A 17,581-nucleotide genomic window follows, 5' to 3' on the forward strand; every position below is an offset into this window, starting at 1 on the left:
TGACCAACACGGTGAAACCCGGCCCCTACTAAAGATACAAAAATTAGCTGAGTATGGTGGAGTGTACCTGTAGTCCCAGCTACTTGGGAGGCTGAGGCAGGAGAATCTCTTGAACCCAGGAGGCAGAGGTTGCAGTGAGCTGAGATCGTGCTGCTGCACTCCAGCCTGGGTGACAGAGTAAGACTCCGTCTCAAAAAAAAAAAAAAAAAAAAAATTTCAACAAGGCATAAACTTCATTATCCTGATGGGAGCCTTGGGAGCTGCTGCCAGGTTACTGCTACCCAAATCTTGTGGGTATTTTGGAGACTAAAGCATCGAAGACACTTTCTTGTGTTTTCTTTCAGGATCTGAGCTGCCTCTTTGAGTTATACTTGGAGCCACTTCAGAATGAGACCTTTCTTACTCAAGATGAGGTAAATAAAATCCCCTTCCTTCTGTCCAGTGATCCACGGGTTAGTCTCTGTTTGCCTTTTAGCAGAACTCCTATGAGATGATCTCTATTGATCCTGAAAAAACATCCCAAGACTTAAGGGTCTTCTGAGAGTCCCAGGCATAGCCTCCTCCTAAGCCACTGCTGTGGCCTCAGCTGCATGACACAGTGGCAGAGCGTTTACAAAGGCAGAGCGATGGTTATGGTCTTTTTGAGGTAGAAGAGAGTGTGATCAGAAATTCCTTTTCAATACATATCTTTGTAATGTTAAACCACATAATTAGTTCTTTTCTAGTGACTTACGTTTTTCTTGATTTGAATTCTGAGAACTTTACATCCACTTAAAAAGTTCCTGTAGAAATAGAGAATTATAGGGGATGGAGCTGTGAAACTTTCTATGTATAAGCCATATCCCATAATGAACGTGCTGTCTTCTTAAAGGATTTACTTTCTGTCTGCTTCTCCGTGAAGAATTTCCTTGTGATTTATTTGTGGGCCTAAGAGTTAGCGTGGTATCCTGAACTTCATGGCTAATCCCCTCGTTTCAAATCCTGATCTTCACATAGATGGAGTCACTTTTTGGAAGTTTGCCAGAGATGCTTGAGTTTCAGAAGGTGTTTCTGGAGACCCTGGAGGATGGGATTTCAGCATCATCTGACTTTAACACCCTAGAAACCCCCTCACAGTTTAGAGTAAGTATCTCAGATTTAGGCTGAAAGTGAAAAGAAATGGCTAGGTGCAAAATTCTCTCATGAGAAAGAATGTCTTGTCCTGTGACTATTGACTGTTTATTGTCCTGTGACTATTTCCTTGCACCGTTTTCCTCTAGCGGGTGGTAAAGCGAGGCTTTATTTTTTTTTTTTTTCCTGGTGCACATACTTCTGGTAGTCAGAAGTCCGGCAGCACCTCCCGCCTGGTTGCTAAGCACGCACATGCTCTTTTCTCAGCTGCTGTTAAGGATATCCAGGGTGGTTGCTTCTGAAACCGGAGCTCCTACACCCTGCGCCCAATCCTTCTTCCCTGTGGTCATGTGGATCTGGGATTAACAGACTAGGTTTCTAATTGCTGGGCTCGAGCCCTCTCTTCTCTGAAGCACCAGTGCTCCATAGCATCCGTGTAAGCCACAGTGTGGTAGGAAGCCCCTCCAAGGGGACCTGGAACCATACAGACAGCATCACTCTATCCAAGCAATGCACAGTCAGCTTTATTAATGAACCTCTCAGATGGTTTATATCCCACCTTGTCAGCTGTAGTTTTATAGAACTTTCTTTGTTTCTTGTCCTTGGATTGAACACAGTCAGTAGGCTCTGCTGCTGGAAACTTTGCAGTCAAGCTAGAGACCTGCCAGGGCAGCGCCTGGGCTGTTCCCCGCCTCCTGTGTGGACGGAGCAGGCCTGAACTTCTTTAAGGCATTAGTGCTGTGGAGTCTGACAGAAGCTATGGGGTCGTCAAATGCCACAAGTCGGCACGCATTGATTAAACCATGTCTGATTTGACTTTCCCCTCTGCCCTTCTAGAAATTACTGTTTTCCCTTGGAGGCTCTTTCCTTTATTACGCGGACCACTTTAAACTGTACAGTGGATTCTGTGCTAACCATATCAAAGTACAGAAGGTTCTGGAGCGAGGTAAGTTGCTTATGCCTTTTATGGTTTTTTTGTTTGTTTGTTTTTGCATTTTTAACTGTTAGTAAAGGGTAAATCTGTATTTAACAGGTAGAGAGTAAGTGCAATTTTGATGTATTAAGGTCCATCCTTGACCTTGACAGTGACAAATATTCAAGGGAAAGATTTCTGTTTCTGTCAGTTTACTGGTCGCCGGAAACAAATGTGCCTGAGAGCAGAGATGTTGCTTTGCCACGTGTCACTTTGCTGTCAGTTACATCTGGATTCTTTTCTTGCCAAATTCCTTTCTCTAAAAACTTGCAACCCCAGACCCTAGATGGGAGTAGAAAGAAATGCATGCTATGTTTTTTTTTTGTTTTTCCTTGTTAACCTTCTTAAGCCTGAGAAGCCACAACAACTTACCACCAAACCACTACCACCAAACTCACAAGAAGTTTGCCAGCTGGAAGTAAAGTCTCTCCGGTGCACCTGGAAAGAGCTCACATTTCCCAAAGGTTGCTCTTCGGTGCTGGTCTCTGCGCGGGCCTGGAGGGCACCTGGAGGTTTATCCTGACACCCTTGGTGCTCATTCATGTCCACGGATGCAGCTCTGCCATTGGATTTTAATCCAGAACATCATGGTATCCCAGAAGAAAAGCCCCATGTTTAAAAAGTGGGGTCTTAGAGTGCTTCAGATGAGCAAGACCCAGCCCAAATCCATCTTCTCCAGCTGCTTTAGACAGTTGTCTGACCTCTGTTGCCATTTCCTTCCACAAACACCCTCTTCTAAATTAATTAATTAATTAAAAAAATGTTCCTAGAGATGGGTCTCACTGTGTTGCCCAGGCTGGTCTCGAACTCCTGGCCTCAAGTGATCCTCCTATCTAGGCCTCCCAAAGTGCTGGAATTACAGGCCCACCACGCCTGGCCCACAAGCACCTTTGTATTGACGGTCTGTAGTACAATGAAAGCATAGCAATGTACTTGTCAATACTTATTGACAATCGATGCAGTACAATGAAAGCATACCAAGGGCTTGCTCAGTTCCTCCTTTGTCATAAAGAAGAGGGGTCCTGTCACCACCTTCTTGGCCTGGTAATCACATTCAAAATGGTATTGCATCTCCTGGAATATGTGATCTTACAACACAATCCCAAATAAGGGTTTATCTTCCTTCAGAGTAGCTACATTCCAAGCAGCTGGTCATCCAGTGCCAACTAATGGAATCCAAGTAGCACTGGTGTATCCGCTGGTACTCAAACCAAATGCACCTGGATTCCTACACACACCCTTCATGGTACTAGACACTGAACAGGGGGCAGTTTTCACTGCCAGAGAGGGTCCTACTGCCATGCCTGGTGGAAGGGAGCTGTGGCTCTGGGTGTGCGAACGGTGAATCTGCTTGGAGCTGTGGAGTGAAGGGTATAGGCTGCAGTGCCTGTCACCTTACTTTACAGGAGAAAAGATACTGCTTTTCAGAATAAGAATAAGCAACAATTAGAGTGAGGCCAGTGGGAAAAACACTGGTTTATTTTTCTTTATGAAATTTTTGTGGGTATAGTTTAGGGTCTGGATAACATTGCTTAATGGCTTTTTTGATGTTGTTTTTTTTGAGGTGGAGTCTCACTCTGTTGTCTAGGCTGGAGCGCAGTGGCGCGATCTTGACTCACTGCAAGCTCCACCTCAGGGGTTGAGGTGATTCTCCTGCCTCACCTCCCGAGTAGCTGGGATTACAGGCACTCACCACCACGCCTGGCTAATTTTTGTATTTTTAGTAGAGACGGGTTTCACCATGTTGGCCAGGCTAGTCTCGAACTCCTGACCTCAGATGATCCACCCACCTCAGCCTCCCAAAGTGCTGGGATTACAGGAGTGAGCCACTGTGCCTGGTCACACTTCATGGCTTTTAATGAATTGTTTGAAACTCACTTTTTAGGTCACCTATAACAATATTTCTCGTGGATATGCATGAAATGTGTCTTTAAGTCAGACATTCCCGCATGTTAAGTCGGTGTTACTCTTTGGCGTGCAGCCTGCATTCCATCCTCGGAAGCTCCCAGGCTCCAGGGCGGTCAGGGCTGAGGCGGAATCCCACGCTGACAGCTGGGTGCCTGACCCGCTGATGTGTTGGGGTTTTTATTAAAGAATGGCATTAGGAGGACTATAGAAATGGGTGAGCTATAAACGTTAAAAGATAAATGAAGAATTTAATTCACCCCACTGTGCTCTTCTAAGGTCTTTTATCCATCTGCTTGTAGCTAAAACTGACAAAGCCTTCAAGGCTTTTCTGGATGCCCGGAACCCCACCAAGCAGCATTCCTCCACGCTGGAGTCCTACCTCATCAAGCCGGTTCAGAGAGTGCTCAAGTACCCGCTGCTGCTCAAGGAGCTGGTGTCCCTGACGGACCAGGAGAGCGAGGAACATTACCACCTGACGGGTGAGGAGGCGGCGAGGGGCACCCCCGGGCGAGGGCCGGACAGGGCGGTGAGGGGCCCCCCGGGCGAGGGCCGGACAGGGCGGCGAGGGGCACCCCCGGGCGAGGGGCTGCCTGCCGTGCCCTGGGCCTGCCAGCTCACCTCTTCCCCGCCTGGTGGCACGTCCTGTGTCACTTTTCAGTTCTGCGATGGTTCATCTTAGGTTTCATGTGAATATGTGAAAGTAGCTAGGTGTCTGGTCACTCCTTTAGAGCTTACAAAATACTTGGGTAAAAATGATCTCTTCAGGGTATCACCATTCTCCTCCTATGCGGGGATGATTCCGTCTACACTCTCAAAATAAGTAAATTACCTCAGGTCACTTGGCTGTGAAACTGCCGCTGGAACTGAAAATCAGCCCTGTTTTCCTATCACTTGGTTAAGTTTTGTGGTGGTCGCCACCCGAGCTGCTGGTCGGATTTGTTGGGTGAGGCTCCACCTTGTGGAGATTTGTGAGCAGAGCTCGGCTCCGAAACCAAACTCCCAGTGATGGGTTGTGCTTTCAAGTCGCTGCTGTTGTGTTACCATTTGAACCTCTGAAATTACTGGCCTGAGACACAATTTGTCAAAAACACAAAGCCTTGCAGTTTGATAGTAAGTAGAGGATCCTTAAAGAGGGGCTTTATTTGGGTTGGAGATAGTGATTTGTTCATATGTTGAAACTAGGAGGTTCAGTTAAACCATAGGTGATAAAATTTCTAGGGAGAGAGAGAGACTTACTAACACTTTAGTATTACTGAATAATAAATACTGAGATGAGCATAAATTAAACTGGCTCTTTTTTCCATGACAAGCATACTTTGGTATCAAGCTCAACAAGAGGAAAGCATTTTTGTATGACAGTTAAATTCTGTAATAATACAAATTATGTTCAGCATTCATACTGCGTAAAAACTTCATTTTGTATTAAGATCATCTTTAGAAGGGTTTGATTTAAAAAACTTCCTTCCAAACTTCCCTCCAGATAGAATTAAAATGCTGAATTGGGAGAAAAAAAGTATGAAGAATACTGAATTTAGAAGTGACCTAAAATTTTGCTTTTTGGCTTTTATAAAATAATGTATCCCTCATATTCCTTCGTGGAAAGTTATGAACATATGCCATATATAAATGTAAACAATTGTTCTGTCAGTCAGTCACGTACGGGGGTGTTGTTATGTTCTATTTAAACCTGGATCCCGGTTCCCAGAAGGGGAAGCCAAACTCGAGAGCTGGTGCCCTAAGCCCAGTCAGTCTTGAGTTTGAAGCCTGGCTCCATTCTCGTGCTTTCCTCTCTGGAACTCCGGCAGAATATCCTGCACTCACTTTTCTCACCTGTAAAATGGGATTGATTAGTCTTTAGTTAGTTATTGTGTACACTAAATGAGATGATTCACAGAAATCACCTGTCGTAATCCTTGCTGAGTAGAAAGTGCTCCATACATGTCAGTTGTCGTTATTAGTGATACTTTTCACTGATACTCTGCCTCATTTCAAAAAGAATTTGAAGTAGAAGATAATTTTGCTGTTCTTCATTCTAATGGCTGGGCTACAGTGGGCTATTGTGACTTATTCTGAATGTAATGCTCCTGCTAGTGGGTACTGGTCTGGAATCCTGAGTTGAATCTTGACTCCATTATTACTGTTGGATAGGATCTAAAACAATATAAATATTTATTTATTCTTAAATAAATATGATTTATATAAATCATATTTAAGAATAAATATTTAAGAATAAATATTTATAAATATGACTTCATATTAATAAATATGATTTCATATCTTGCAGAAGCACTAAAGGCAATGGAGAAAGTAGCGAGCCACATCAACGAGATGCAGAAGATCTATGAGGATTATGGGACCGTGTTTGACCAGCTAGTAGCTGAGCAGAGCGGAACCGAGAAGGAGGTCCGTGAGGCGCCTGCACTCTGGGAGCCTAGTGCATGTGGTGTGGCGTCTGTAGGTGACCTCTCAGATAGGCTGCCCTGTTAGGACTTCCCTGGAGGAGAAAATGCCTAAGATTTTCTTGATAACAATGTGTCTAATGAACTATACAATTTATGTATAGACATATCATAAACTTCATTACACTGGTTTAAAATATAACCTTATGTCACGTTCACATTGGCTGGAACATCCGTGGAGGGTGAGCTGGCAGAGGCTGGGGCGGAGAAAGGACGTGGGAACTGGCAATGTGGAGTCTGGGGCTTTTCCTTTTTTATTTTGCTTTTTTTTTTTTTCAAAAAAAACATCAAATATATTTTTTTAACATCAAACATATATATTTTTAACATCACATATTGGTGGTTGCCTGCTTACTTATAAAACTAGTCCAAGCAGGATTTGACATTTTCTGTATTTTTCCTTTTTATCTGATTGCTTAATTTATAATCTTGTGCTTCTAAAGCTGGCATGCTGGAAGTAGCATAGTTTAGGCAGAAAATGGCAGGAACAGGAAAGAGCTGGAGATCAGTCCTTCACTCTGGCCAGTTTCAATGCTGGTGCTCTTTTATCAGCAGCCCGAACGGAGCTCAGAGGTGGTGGATGTACTAGATCCCAGGGGAAAGCTTACAAAGGCACTCGAGAAGAACCACGGACACTGGTAGAGTTCATCTTATGGAAATCGAGTTGGTCACAAGGCATGTCTCACCTACATGTGTGTGCATTGGAGCAAAATGCCTTCAGCTTTATGTTATTGATCAGACACTTTGGTGCTTAGCTCATATTTTCAAAACCTCCACTATTTAAGGCCCCATGTTTACAGGTATCATAAAAATTAAACCAGCTGTGCTTGCATTTTAGCAATGACTGTGTGTACATCACTATCTAACATGAGATGATCTAGCATGGGATTTCCGTATCTTCCTTACCTCCTGTTTTTACAATCTAGGTAACAGAACTTTCGATGGGAGAGCTTCTGATGCACTCTACGGTTTCCTGGCTGAATCCATTTCTGTCTCTAGGAAAAGCTAGAAAGGACCTTGAGCTCACAGTATTTGGTTAGTATTCCATTCAGAAGAATGTAGACTGAAGAGGCTGGGATTAACGAAGAACTTCACTGGCCACACCAGTCCAATTCACTCCTGGACTCCAGGAGTTAGAATTGCTATAATGGTTGGGGACTTAACAGGGCCAGCCCCCAACTATTTAAAACTCTGGCATCTCTCTGCATCCTCATTATCTTGTTCTCCCTTCTGCTGCTTGGCTCAGGCCAAGTGTTACAGGAACAGATCCCTGAGGCTATTTTGAAACCCGCTATCTTTTCTTTTTCTTTTTCTTTTTTTGAGACAAGGTTTCACTCTTGTTGCCCAGGCTGGAGTGCAATGGTGTGATCTCTGCTCACTGCAACCTCCACCTCCCAGGTTCAAGCGATTCTCCTGCCTAAGCCTCCTGAGTAGCTGGGATTACAGGTGCTCGCCACCACGCCCAGCTGATTTTTGTATTTTTAGTAGAGATGGGGTTTCACCATGCTGGCCAGGCTGGTCTCGAATTCCTGACCTCAGGTGATCCACTTGCCTCAGCCTCCCAAAGTGCTGGGATTACAGGCGTGAGCCACCGCGCCTGGCCAGAAACCTGCTATCTTAATAGTCTGCTGCATTTCAAGATGTTTTAATTCTCTCTCAGAGTTGGGAGAGCAAGTGACAGTATATTGTCACTGAGAGAACACAGTTTCAATAAAACAAAGAGTTTAAAAAAGCCAAGATCAACTTCCAATAGTAGCTTGTAAATAAGCAGGTGCTTCTGCATAGTTCAAATATGAGCAAAAGGGAAGTACCATTTATTCACTCATGTGTTGGCAGAGTAAGGTCTTAGAGACTCATACATTTGAAGAGTGTTATTCTGTTAAGACATTCAGCTCTAGTTTAACCTTGGAAGAGTTTGCATAAAATAAAGACTTTTTCTTTTCCTTTCTTTAGTTTTTAAGAGAGCCGTCATACTGGTTTATAAAGAAAACTGCAAACTGAAAAAGAAATTGGTAAGGCAAAAATTTGTTTTAATTTAAGCTACCTTTTCATGGCTGTATCTTCCTATTAACGTTGAACTGAAAAGCCCACTGAGCACCACGGCTGTGCTGACTGATACTGCTTACTCTGAGGGTCACTAACCCCATCACATACTGAGAGCGTCTCTGAGTCTCCCCGTGAAAGATGTCTGTTTTAAAAGAAGATGTACAGCTGGGCACGGTGGCTCATGCCCGTAATCCCAGCACTTTGGGAGGCTGAGGCTTGAGCCCAAGAATTTGAGACCAGCCTGGCCAACAAGGTGAAACCCTGCCTTTACCAAAAATACAAGAAGTAGCTGGGTGTGGTAGCATGTGCCTGTAGTCCCAGCTACTTGGGAGGCTGAGGCAGGAGGATCAATTGAACCCAGGAGGTGGAAGCTGCAGTGAGCCTTGATCATGCCACTGCATTCCAGCCTGTGCGACAGAGTGAGACCCTGTCAATAAATAAATAAGTAAATGAAGTAGATAAATACTCATATGGGGGCCTACATAGAAGATCAACTTTTATATCTCTGAAAATGGCCCATGGTTGTTCCATACACAGTCTGTGAAACTTTGGTTTATTTTCAAATGCCTTTTACCTTGACTCAGAAAAACAAAAACAAAGCTTAGCTGTGGATACCATATGCCATCAGTTTACCATTCAGAGATAGCGTGAGGGCGAGGAAGCCTTGGCTGCTCTTCTCGCTTTGAGACCTGTAACTGATTCTGAACCACAACTCGGCCTTCCCACCTTCCCCAGCAATGTGAGGTCTTTGAGAATTGGGTGCGTAGCTGATTGACTTCTGTGCCCTGAACACCCACATGGCTGCTCGGAGACTCGCCCACAGGGAGAACATAAACTCCTATTCACCGTGCACACATCCTCCCCCAGTGAGAGAGCTTCCCTAACACTTTTCTTGGTGGGCCTTCATGTTACAGCCCTCGAATTCCCGGCCTGCACACAACTCTGCTGACTTGGATCCATTTAAATTCCGCTGGTTGATCCCCATCTCCGCGCTTCAAGTCAGACTGGGGAATCCAGCAGGTAACTGTTTCATGCAGTACGATGCCAGAAAAAGCATTTCAGTAGACTTCACTGTGGAATGAAAAGTAAGAAAGGACCTTGGGGATAATTTTTGGTGCCTTTTATTTTATAGACAAGGAAAACGAGGACAAAGAGAGGTTATTTTGCTGTTCCTTAGCAGACTTCTGGGAGAAAGTAAATGCTGGTGGATAGCTTTTTCTTTGTCAAATGCCTTTCATTGTTTCCTTATTGTCTCTACAATAGTTTTCAACATTTTCCTTTCTGCCTTGATACCCTAAAATGTATTAGAAAAACAGATCCACAAATTTATGTTTTTACAAATTTAGAATATAGCAGAAAATTCCTTAAGGTTAGGTAGTACTACTTTAGGTGATATAAAAAGAAAAAAATCTTTGAGTCTGGAAAATGTTCAGAGATCCTTCCAGAGTAACCTTGTTTTGGTGACAGGCCTCTGGTGACAGAAGAGGCCAGCAGGCTGAGTCATGCAGTGACCTGCGGGCTTCTGTTTAACTTTTGTCAGAAGTGCTTATGTTTTCTAGAACATGACTGCATTTGGGGTTGGCCTCTTTTACCTCAAGTATCCCAGTTCCTGTTCCGTCCAAGGAAAGGGCAAAACTGCAAAGGAGGGTTGAAGAATAGGATCCACCAAATCTCTTCCCCAGACAGGGGCTCCAGAGAGAGGGCGAAGGCAGTTCAGATGGAGGAAAATCTGCAACAGGAAATGTAAAGAGTAACCAAAAGGCATTTCAGTTCGTGTAACTGTGAATATCATACATAGAACAAGCCACAGAAGAAAACGAGCCAGGACTGGGAATATTAGACTTTCTTAACTCATGAGATTTTAAACTTCACAAGTGTTCTTAACCACAGCATTTTGGGCAAAGTTGTAGACTCTTGTTTCCATTTCCTTTTACACAGGGACAGAAAATAATTCCATATGGGAACTGATCCATACGAAGTCAGAAATAGAAGGACGGCCAGAAACCATCTTTCAGTTGTGTTGCAGGTATGACTGACTTCCAAAGATTAAAACCAACAGAAATAACATAGAATTATGTCTCTTAAGGAAGGGAGTTTATATTTAGTGCCCTCCTGAATTTTGATGACATCAGGGTCACACTCCCCACCCTCCGAAAAAGGCAACTGAGGCTGCTAGTAGGAGAATACATTGATTAAATAAATATCAAAATCTTAAGAGTGATCAATTGTCACCTCCTTTTGTATGGGAGGCCACATGGCACTGCTGTTGGGTGGCTGGCTGGCAGCCTGGCCCAGCAGGTGCAAGGCGCAGGAACACGGGCGGGCGTGGAATGGAAGCACGATGAACACTCTGGACACTTCTGCTCTTTTCTCTCCCCCCCACCTAGTGACAGTGAAAGCAAAACCAACATTGTTAAGGTGATTCGTTCCATCCTGAGGGAAAACTTCAGGCGTCACATAAAGTGTGAATTACCACTGGAGAAAACATGTAAGGATCGCCTGGTACCTCTTAAGAACCGAGTTCCTGTTTCAGCTAAATTAGGTGAGAATTTTGCTAGCCTTGTGTTTATTCAAGCAAACATTATGAGCTTCTGAAAAGTATATATGCTCTTGTAATACAGCTGTGAGTTTTCACTTTGTAAGTCATCAAGGTACTTTTATCTCCTTTGAAGAAACCTAAACATGCCTCTTGCTCCCAGACATTCTACTGGAAAATACAGCCACCCCCAACCCCCAATCCCTTGTCTTCCTACCAGCTGACATAGTCCAAATGTACGATTTTGTTTCTTCCACTAAGATGTGCATGGGTCCAGGGACTTTGTTTTCCTCACTGCTGTATTCCCAGTGCTCAGAGCAGTGCCAGGCATCCTGAAGGTCAATGCTGAATGAAGATCAAGAACCTTACACAGAGGGTCTCCACCTTCTGATGGTTCAACCTACAATTTTTTGACTTTACCATGGTGTGAAAGTGACACACATTCAGTAGAAACCGTACTTCGAATACCCAGACAACCATTCTGTTTTTCGTTTCTAGTGCAGCATTCAATACATTTCATAACACTTAATTATAAAATAGACCTTGTGCTTTGTCCAACCGTAGGCTACTGTAAGTGTTCTGAGCACACTGAAGGCAGGCTAGGCTAAGCCGCAGTGGTTAGTAGGTATATTAAATGCATTCTCGATTTCAATATTATCAACTGAACAATGGGTTGATTGGGATGTAATGCCGTCTAAGTTAAGGGGCCTCTTATACTCGTTCTTAATCGATAAGGCACCAAGTAAGCATTTCAAATCACATTATTCTGCTTGTTTCTAAAATTTCAGCTTAAGTTTTCAGAACCTTATTTCTACATTAACTATTTTGTTATTATCTTTGTTGTTTTTAGTCTTAGAAAATGTAAAACTTCTCTTTTTCATGTCAAATCAATGTGACCTCTTCAGATTTACCACATATTTACTATTTTCTCCATTGTCAAAATAAACTGGCCATCAAAATAACATGCTGTTATTATTTGTAGAAACACCAAAACTGAGAACTCCCTTGCTTCTTTCAATCCAAGAGAACAGAACTACACACACACACCCCCACCCACTCACCCACACACACCCCTATAACATCAAATTTCAGAAAGTTGGTTTGAAATTCCAGCAGAGACAGTTCTCATATGAGAGAGAATTTTCTAGGCCGGGCATAGTGGCTCATGCCTGTAATCCCAGCACTTTGGGAGGCCAAGGCAGGTGGATCCCTTGAGCTCTTGAGAACAGGAGTTTGAGACCAACCTGGGCAACATGGCAAAACCCCATCTCTACAAAAAAATATAAAAATTAACTGGGCATGGTCGTGTGCACCTATAGTCCCAGCTACTCAGGAGGCTGAGGTGGGAGGATCACTTGAGCCCAGGAGGTGGAGGTTGCAGTGAGCGGAGATCACACCACTGCACTCCAGCCTGGGTGGCAGAGCAAGACACTGTCTTTAAAAAAAAGGGGGGGGGGGGAGGAGTATTTTCTACTTTTAATTGAGCAGCAAGGGAAATCCACAAAGTGAGAAGATGCATGGTGTGATCTCGATGATCAAATTACAAAGCACCTTAGTGAAAGAAAGGAGCCTAGATTTATTAGCAATTAACTTTTCAATGTACTCATTGGCAAAATAGGAAATCTTAGCCCATATAGTAGTTTCTAGTGTCTAGTTCTATCTAAATAATTGAGCTCTGATAATCTAAAAATGCTGAATTGCCCAACTTACAACTGTAAACCTAAGTCAAAAATTTCCATGTTTTCAGTAGCTACGTTTTTGCCTAAATACCAGGATAGTTGCTACCTGAAGTCATATCATAAAATAAAATCTTAATTAAGATGTTAAATCTTACACAGGCTTTGAGGCAAACGTTACACATTGTGTAACCTGTTTCTGTATCACAGCGGAATGTGTTTTTCTCACTGCAGCTTCATCCAGGTCTTTAAAAGTCCTGAAGAATTCCTCCAGCAACGAGTGGACCGGTGAGACCGGCAAGGGAACCTTGCTGGACTCAGACGAGGGCAGCTTGAGCAGCGGCACCCAGAGCAGCGGCTGCCCCATGGCCGAGGGCAGGCAGGACTCCAAGACTGCTTCTCCCGGGAAATACCCACACCCTGGCTTGGCAGATTTTGCCGACAATCTCATCAAAGAGAGTGACATCCTGAGCGATGAAGATGATGACCACCATCAAACTCTGAAGCGGGGCAGCCCTACTAAAGACATCGAAATTCAGTTCCAGAGACTGAGGATTTCGGAGGACCCAGACGTTCACCCCGAGGCTGAGCAGCAGCCTGGCCCGGAGGCGGGCGAGGGCCAGAAAGGAGGAGAGCAGCCCAAACTGGTCCGGGGGCACTTCTGCCCCATCAAACGAAAAGCCAACAGCACCAAGAGGGACAGAGGAACTTTGCTCAAGGCACAGCTCCGTCACCAGTCCCTTGACAGTCAATCTGAAAATGCCACCATCGATCTAAATTCTGTTCTAGAGCGAGAATTCAGTGTCCAGAGTTTAACATCTGTTGTCAATGAGGAGTGTTTTTATGAAACAGAGAGCCATGGAAAATCATAGTACGATTCAATCCAGATATGAGTTAAATTCCTCATTTTACTTTTAAACTGGTGGTAAAGTGGAAATTGCAAAAAAACTATTCATTCCTGGGTTTTGTGCAGTATACATTTTCCCACGAAATGGTTGTAAAGATTTAAGTTATTTTAATTTATTGTGGATCAGAAACCTAGAAGAAACTGGTCAGAATCTGTAAATTACTTAGTTTATATCCACTTTGAGCAGGTATCAAATGATTTAGAATCCTTAAAATTGCCTTCTAATTATTTTAAGTTATGTGGAAAAAGTAAGGCTGGGGAAGTTGTGATTAATAGTTTTCAAAGGGTCATTTTTTAAAATCCTCTGGGCATTTTCTTTCAGCTGTCAGTTTTTGCTTTATTTAAAGCATATTTAAGTTATTTTAATGTGGTTTAGGGGCAAAATGTGCAGATACTTCATTTTTGTAAGATTGTAATAGATGCTGTTTATACTAAACCTGTTATATCTATACAGTATATATTAAAAGAAAGCTTGTACTGTATCTTATTTGATGATATTTATTTTCTCTGCCAAGCTGTATAGTAAAAGGAAAGTAAGTCACATCTGGTCATTGGCATTTTTATTGTCATTCTGTAAAGACAAAAGAGTACCCATATAAGAAGCTCCACGTAGTGCAAATCGACATCTGGTAGGCTGCTCGCCCCCAGGCAGCAGCTAGAGTCTGTAACTCTTCGCGTCATCCTGTTTTTCTTTCTTTTTGATTTTTCTTTGCCTGAGTTCTTCTCTGAAATTATATGCAAAGAGTTGTGGGTCTTCATCACACATTCTTCTGTATACCTCACAGAGGCTTTTAAAGTGTGAGATGGAGAGCTGGCGAGGCCGAAGAGTAGGGTCTATGTCTGCCAACTCTAACAGCCTGCCCGTGTTTTCCAAGCGCTCCGCTTCAGGGAATAACATTCTGAAGGGAAGAGAGAAATATCAGAATTTTACTTAAATTCCACCAATCATGACACCTTTTAACCCTCATTTGAAAACAACACAGTTGCTGACTACTGCCAGCTGGAGGGAGTGGCAGGAGCCTCCTGGATTATATAGCACCAGGTAACAGGCACGGCCCACGACTGAGGCAGCTCTAACCTGATGCACGAGGCAAGCCCACAATGGGAAAGCATTCTCCAAAGCTCAATCAGTACATGCACTTTTTAAGGTAAGTTTAACATCTGCTCAGCTGCGTTCTTGTAGAACTATAAGCTTGATTTGCCTCATGTTTCGATGTGAAAGTTGTATTTCTTGTGTGACAAATCCCCAGTTTTGATTCTCTAGAATTTGAATTTATCAGCCTTTATAGAACTTTTCATGCTAAAAGAGTTACTTTTTTTGCTAAAAGTTTGAAAATAGCTGATAGGAAAATATAATTAATTATCCCTCTTGTTATTTTTCAAGCATCTTTAAAACTGATTTGAAGTAGAGAATATATTTTAAATTTCACCTATCTGAATTGAACCATTGTTTTAAAATAAATAGCAGAACTGCTTGAAAAGCTGTGGAGTTAGGCCTGGATTGCATTTTTCTTCAAGTCTCAGGGTTCTTACAGAGCTCATCCCAAAGGGCTTGGAAGGCGTCATGGTCAGGGAGATTGCATGTTGCTTATAGGCTAATGGTCCTTTCAACAAGGAATTGCATGTCCCCCACAGTTTCAGGGTGACAGATCTTTGAGTTCAGTTTCATGGCAAAGAGGACCTGATGATGGTTTCTAACATGTGAAGAACACCAACAGGTCAAAGAACTTTGCCCTGTTACCCCAGATGGCACAGTATCTGGTCCATGTCTGTCCTGAGGACGGTGTATCTGAAATGAATAGGGCCCTTCACTTAGCTGGGAGGTTGCCTTGGAAACGCTAGTGCCAGCTCTAGGCTCAGACCAATTCCAGGATTTCCAAAAGCACATAAAAGGACATAGGTTTGTGTTCCCCCTCCCCATGAATCAGGGCTATCAGGTACAGCTGTGTGGGTCCTGCTGTGCATGAGGGGTAAGTGTGAGCCGAAATCCAGCTTCTGTTCCCTCACCAGCAGCGCACGGTAGCTGAGGGCTGCAGCCACAGGGCTGTCTTTGTTCTAATTAGCACCAAAATGGCTGGCCAGTGGCATCTCTGTCACCAGCTCTGCACCTCAAGTCTCTGCTAGAGAAGCAGGAACTAGCTGGTAAGGTGGGAATCCTGGCTTAATTAGAGGCCACAAGTGGCAGGCTGACGCTCTAACTTCTGCCATCTGGTATCCTCGGCAATGGGCTTTGTGGGCTGCAGCGCTCTTAGGAGCTGATGCCCAGCCAGCCCCTAAAATAATCTGCTGTCATTTCATGTGCTGAAGGGACACTTCAGACCCTGTGAAGGAGAGAATTATAATGAAGCCATGTGAGGAGGTTTTAGAAACTGAGAAATATGTGCCTCTCCGGCTGAGCCCCTTTCAACAGCTGAATATGGATAGATGATCAGAGACGGAAATCTTTGACAAACACACGCTTTCCTGCCTTCTTAAGCAGACCATCACTGGGCCTGACTAAACAGCTTCTTGGCTCTTTGTGGATCTGCAACATAGCTGTGGTCCTTCAGAGCCCATCAAGGTGGGCGGCCTCTAGACCACCGCGCCCTGTTGGCTTTTCCCAGTGGTTCCTGTGAGCCTCTTGGGAGCAGCCGCTTTCTGTGAGATGGAAATGTGCTTTCGTGAGGACTTCGCGATGATTTTGGCTGCTCAGAAGTCACATTTGCTTCCTAGTTCTCAAGTATGTCCTTAAAGAAGAGACAGGGCAACTCGGAAGAAAGCAAGCACTTAAAAAACCCATTATTATCTGTCTCAAGTCCTCACTGGGGAACCACGAGCTCCCCGGTACACAGCCACTGTGAGCTGTGCAGTCCCCAATTCCAGGCTGTGTGTATGGTAAAGCCACCCTGTGACGGCCACCTGAGGTCTAGCAAGTCTTTGCTCTCTCCTCAGTGACAGTGAAGTCTTGTCCGTCACAGGACTGAACTCAGTGTAATACTCAGAGCTTTAACAATAGAGCAAACAAGGTTCTTACTCTTAAAAAGTGCCTAAGGATTTTATAAAGAAGACTACGACTGAAGAGAAGAAAAGGCATTCTTACCCGAGCCCTCGATGGCAGTATTTCCTTCGGAACTGAAATACATTCTGAACCACTTTTTCCACCAGCTTGAACGGCTGCTCTATCTTGGGCTGTATCAAGGGAGTGAAGTGCACCACGCCCACGTCCACCTTCATTGTAAGCAAACGTATTATCATTCTGTGGCATGATATGTGGCATAGTGTGATCAATCAACTCATCCTTGTTAAACAGGAGGATGGGCTGTCAACAGCCTGTTTTCATAAACCGACTCTTCCATGTACTTCATTGTCATCTCTAGGCCTGGAAGATGGTACATTCTGGATTTGCAAATGACATGGAGAAATCAGCTGGCTGCACCTGTTCTCTAATGACATCCACCAGACCTGTGCTTGATGGTCACTTAATTTTAAAACGCAGTTTCACAATGGCTTAAAAATCAATCCAAATCATTCAAGTCAGTCAGCAGATAACAGGTGGCATTAGAATATTTTAGTTTTTGAATGAGTAAAAAAATAGGCTGCAGCAGCAGCTTCAAGACACGGAGAGAGGGCAGACAGGCCCCCAGGGACCACTCAGTGCTAAACTTCTCAGACAGAGACACCACTTATTTTCGGTAGACACTGATTAATCAGCTGTAGTCTGAAAAGCCACAGAACTTTCTAGTAGCAACTTTAAATGCCCCGAAAGGCACAGGCAGGACTGAAATTGAAAATGGAAACCATAAAAAAAAGTCACTGTTTGATAGTGTTTAAACTACTGCCAGCTGTGGAGCTTCTTTAATTGTCAGAAGATACAACTTTTCAGGCATAACTGGTAAGAGATTTACACCCTGATTTGTTCCAAAAATGGACTCATGGTAATTCACAAGGACACATTCAAATACCAAAGGAAAAACATTTAAAGACAGA

General features: G+C 43.6%; 2 protein-coding genes across 12 annotated transcripts in view; one reads left to right on the top strand and one right to left on the bottom strand.

Annotated features, from left to right (window-relative positions):
• Nucleotides 1–14,156, top strand: part of LOC100999794 (TIAM Rac1 associated GEF 2) — a 115,476-nt gene extending 101,320 nt beyond the window's left edge. For 2 of the 4 annotated variants that reach the window (XM_031661338.1, XM_009205825.4), the window contains 11 exons: nt 345–413; nt 997–1,122; nt 1,948–2,056; nt 4,291–4,470; nt 6,276–6,394; nt 7,377–7,485; nt 8,404–8,462; nt 9,411–9,516; nt 10,435–10,522; nt 10,884–11,038; nt 12,943–14,156. In XM_031661338.1, coding sequence (XP_031517198.1) covers nt 345–413; nt 997–1,122; nt 1,948–2,056; nt 4,291–4,470; nt 6,276–6,394; nt 7,377–7,485; nt 8,404–8,462; nt 9,411–9,516; nt 10,435–10,522; nt 10,884–11,038; nt 12,943–13,580 — 1,758 coding nt within the window. In that variant the 3' untranslated portion in view covers nt 13,581–14,156. Of the gene's footprint in view, nt 1–344; nt 414–996; nt 1,123–1,947; nt 2,057–4,290; nt 4,471–6,275; nt 6,446–7,376; nt 7,486–8,403; nt 8,463–9,410; nt 9,517–10,434; nt 10,523–10,883; nt 11,039–12,942 lie in introns of all 4 variants that reach the window. The other 2 variants (XM_031661336.1, XM_031661337.1) reach the window with 2 other exon arrangements.
• Nucleotides 4,588–17,581, bottom strand: part of LOC101000937 (dimethyladenosine transferase 1, mitochondrial) — a 64,838-nt gene continuing 51,844 nt past the window's right edge. Inside the window, exons 6-8 of one of the 8 annotated variants that reach the window (XM_031661339.1) lie at nt 10,729–10,879; nt 10,089–10,225; nt 4,588–5,821 (exon numbers count right to left, since the gene is read on the bottom strand). In XM_031661339.1, the coding sequence (XP_031517199.1) occupies nt 5,669–5,821; nt 10,089–10,225; nt 10,729–10,879 (441 nt within the window). In that variant the 3' untranslated portion in view covers nt 4,588–5,668. Of the gene's footprint in view, nt 5,822–8,918; nt 9,568–9,601; nt 9,791–10,088; nt 10,226–10,728; nt 10,880–14,093; nt 14,515–16,694; nt 16,823–17,581 lie in introns of those variants that run through there. The other 7 variants (XM_031661341.1, XM_031661340.1, XM_031661344.1 and 4 more) reach the window with 7 other exon arrangements.

The sequence above is a fragment of the Papio anubis genome, unplaced genomic scaffold (assembly GCF_008728515.1).
Source record: "Papio anubis isolate 15944 unplaced genomic scaffold, Panubis1.0 scaffold132, whole genome shotgun sequence".
Classification (NCBI taxonomy): Eukaryota; Metazoa; Chordata; class Mammalia; order Primates; family Cercopithecidae; genus Papio; species Papio anubis.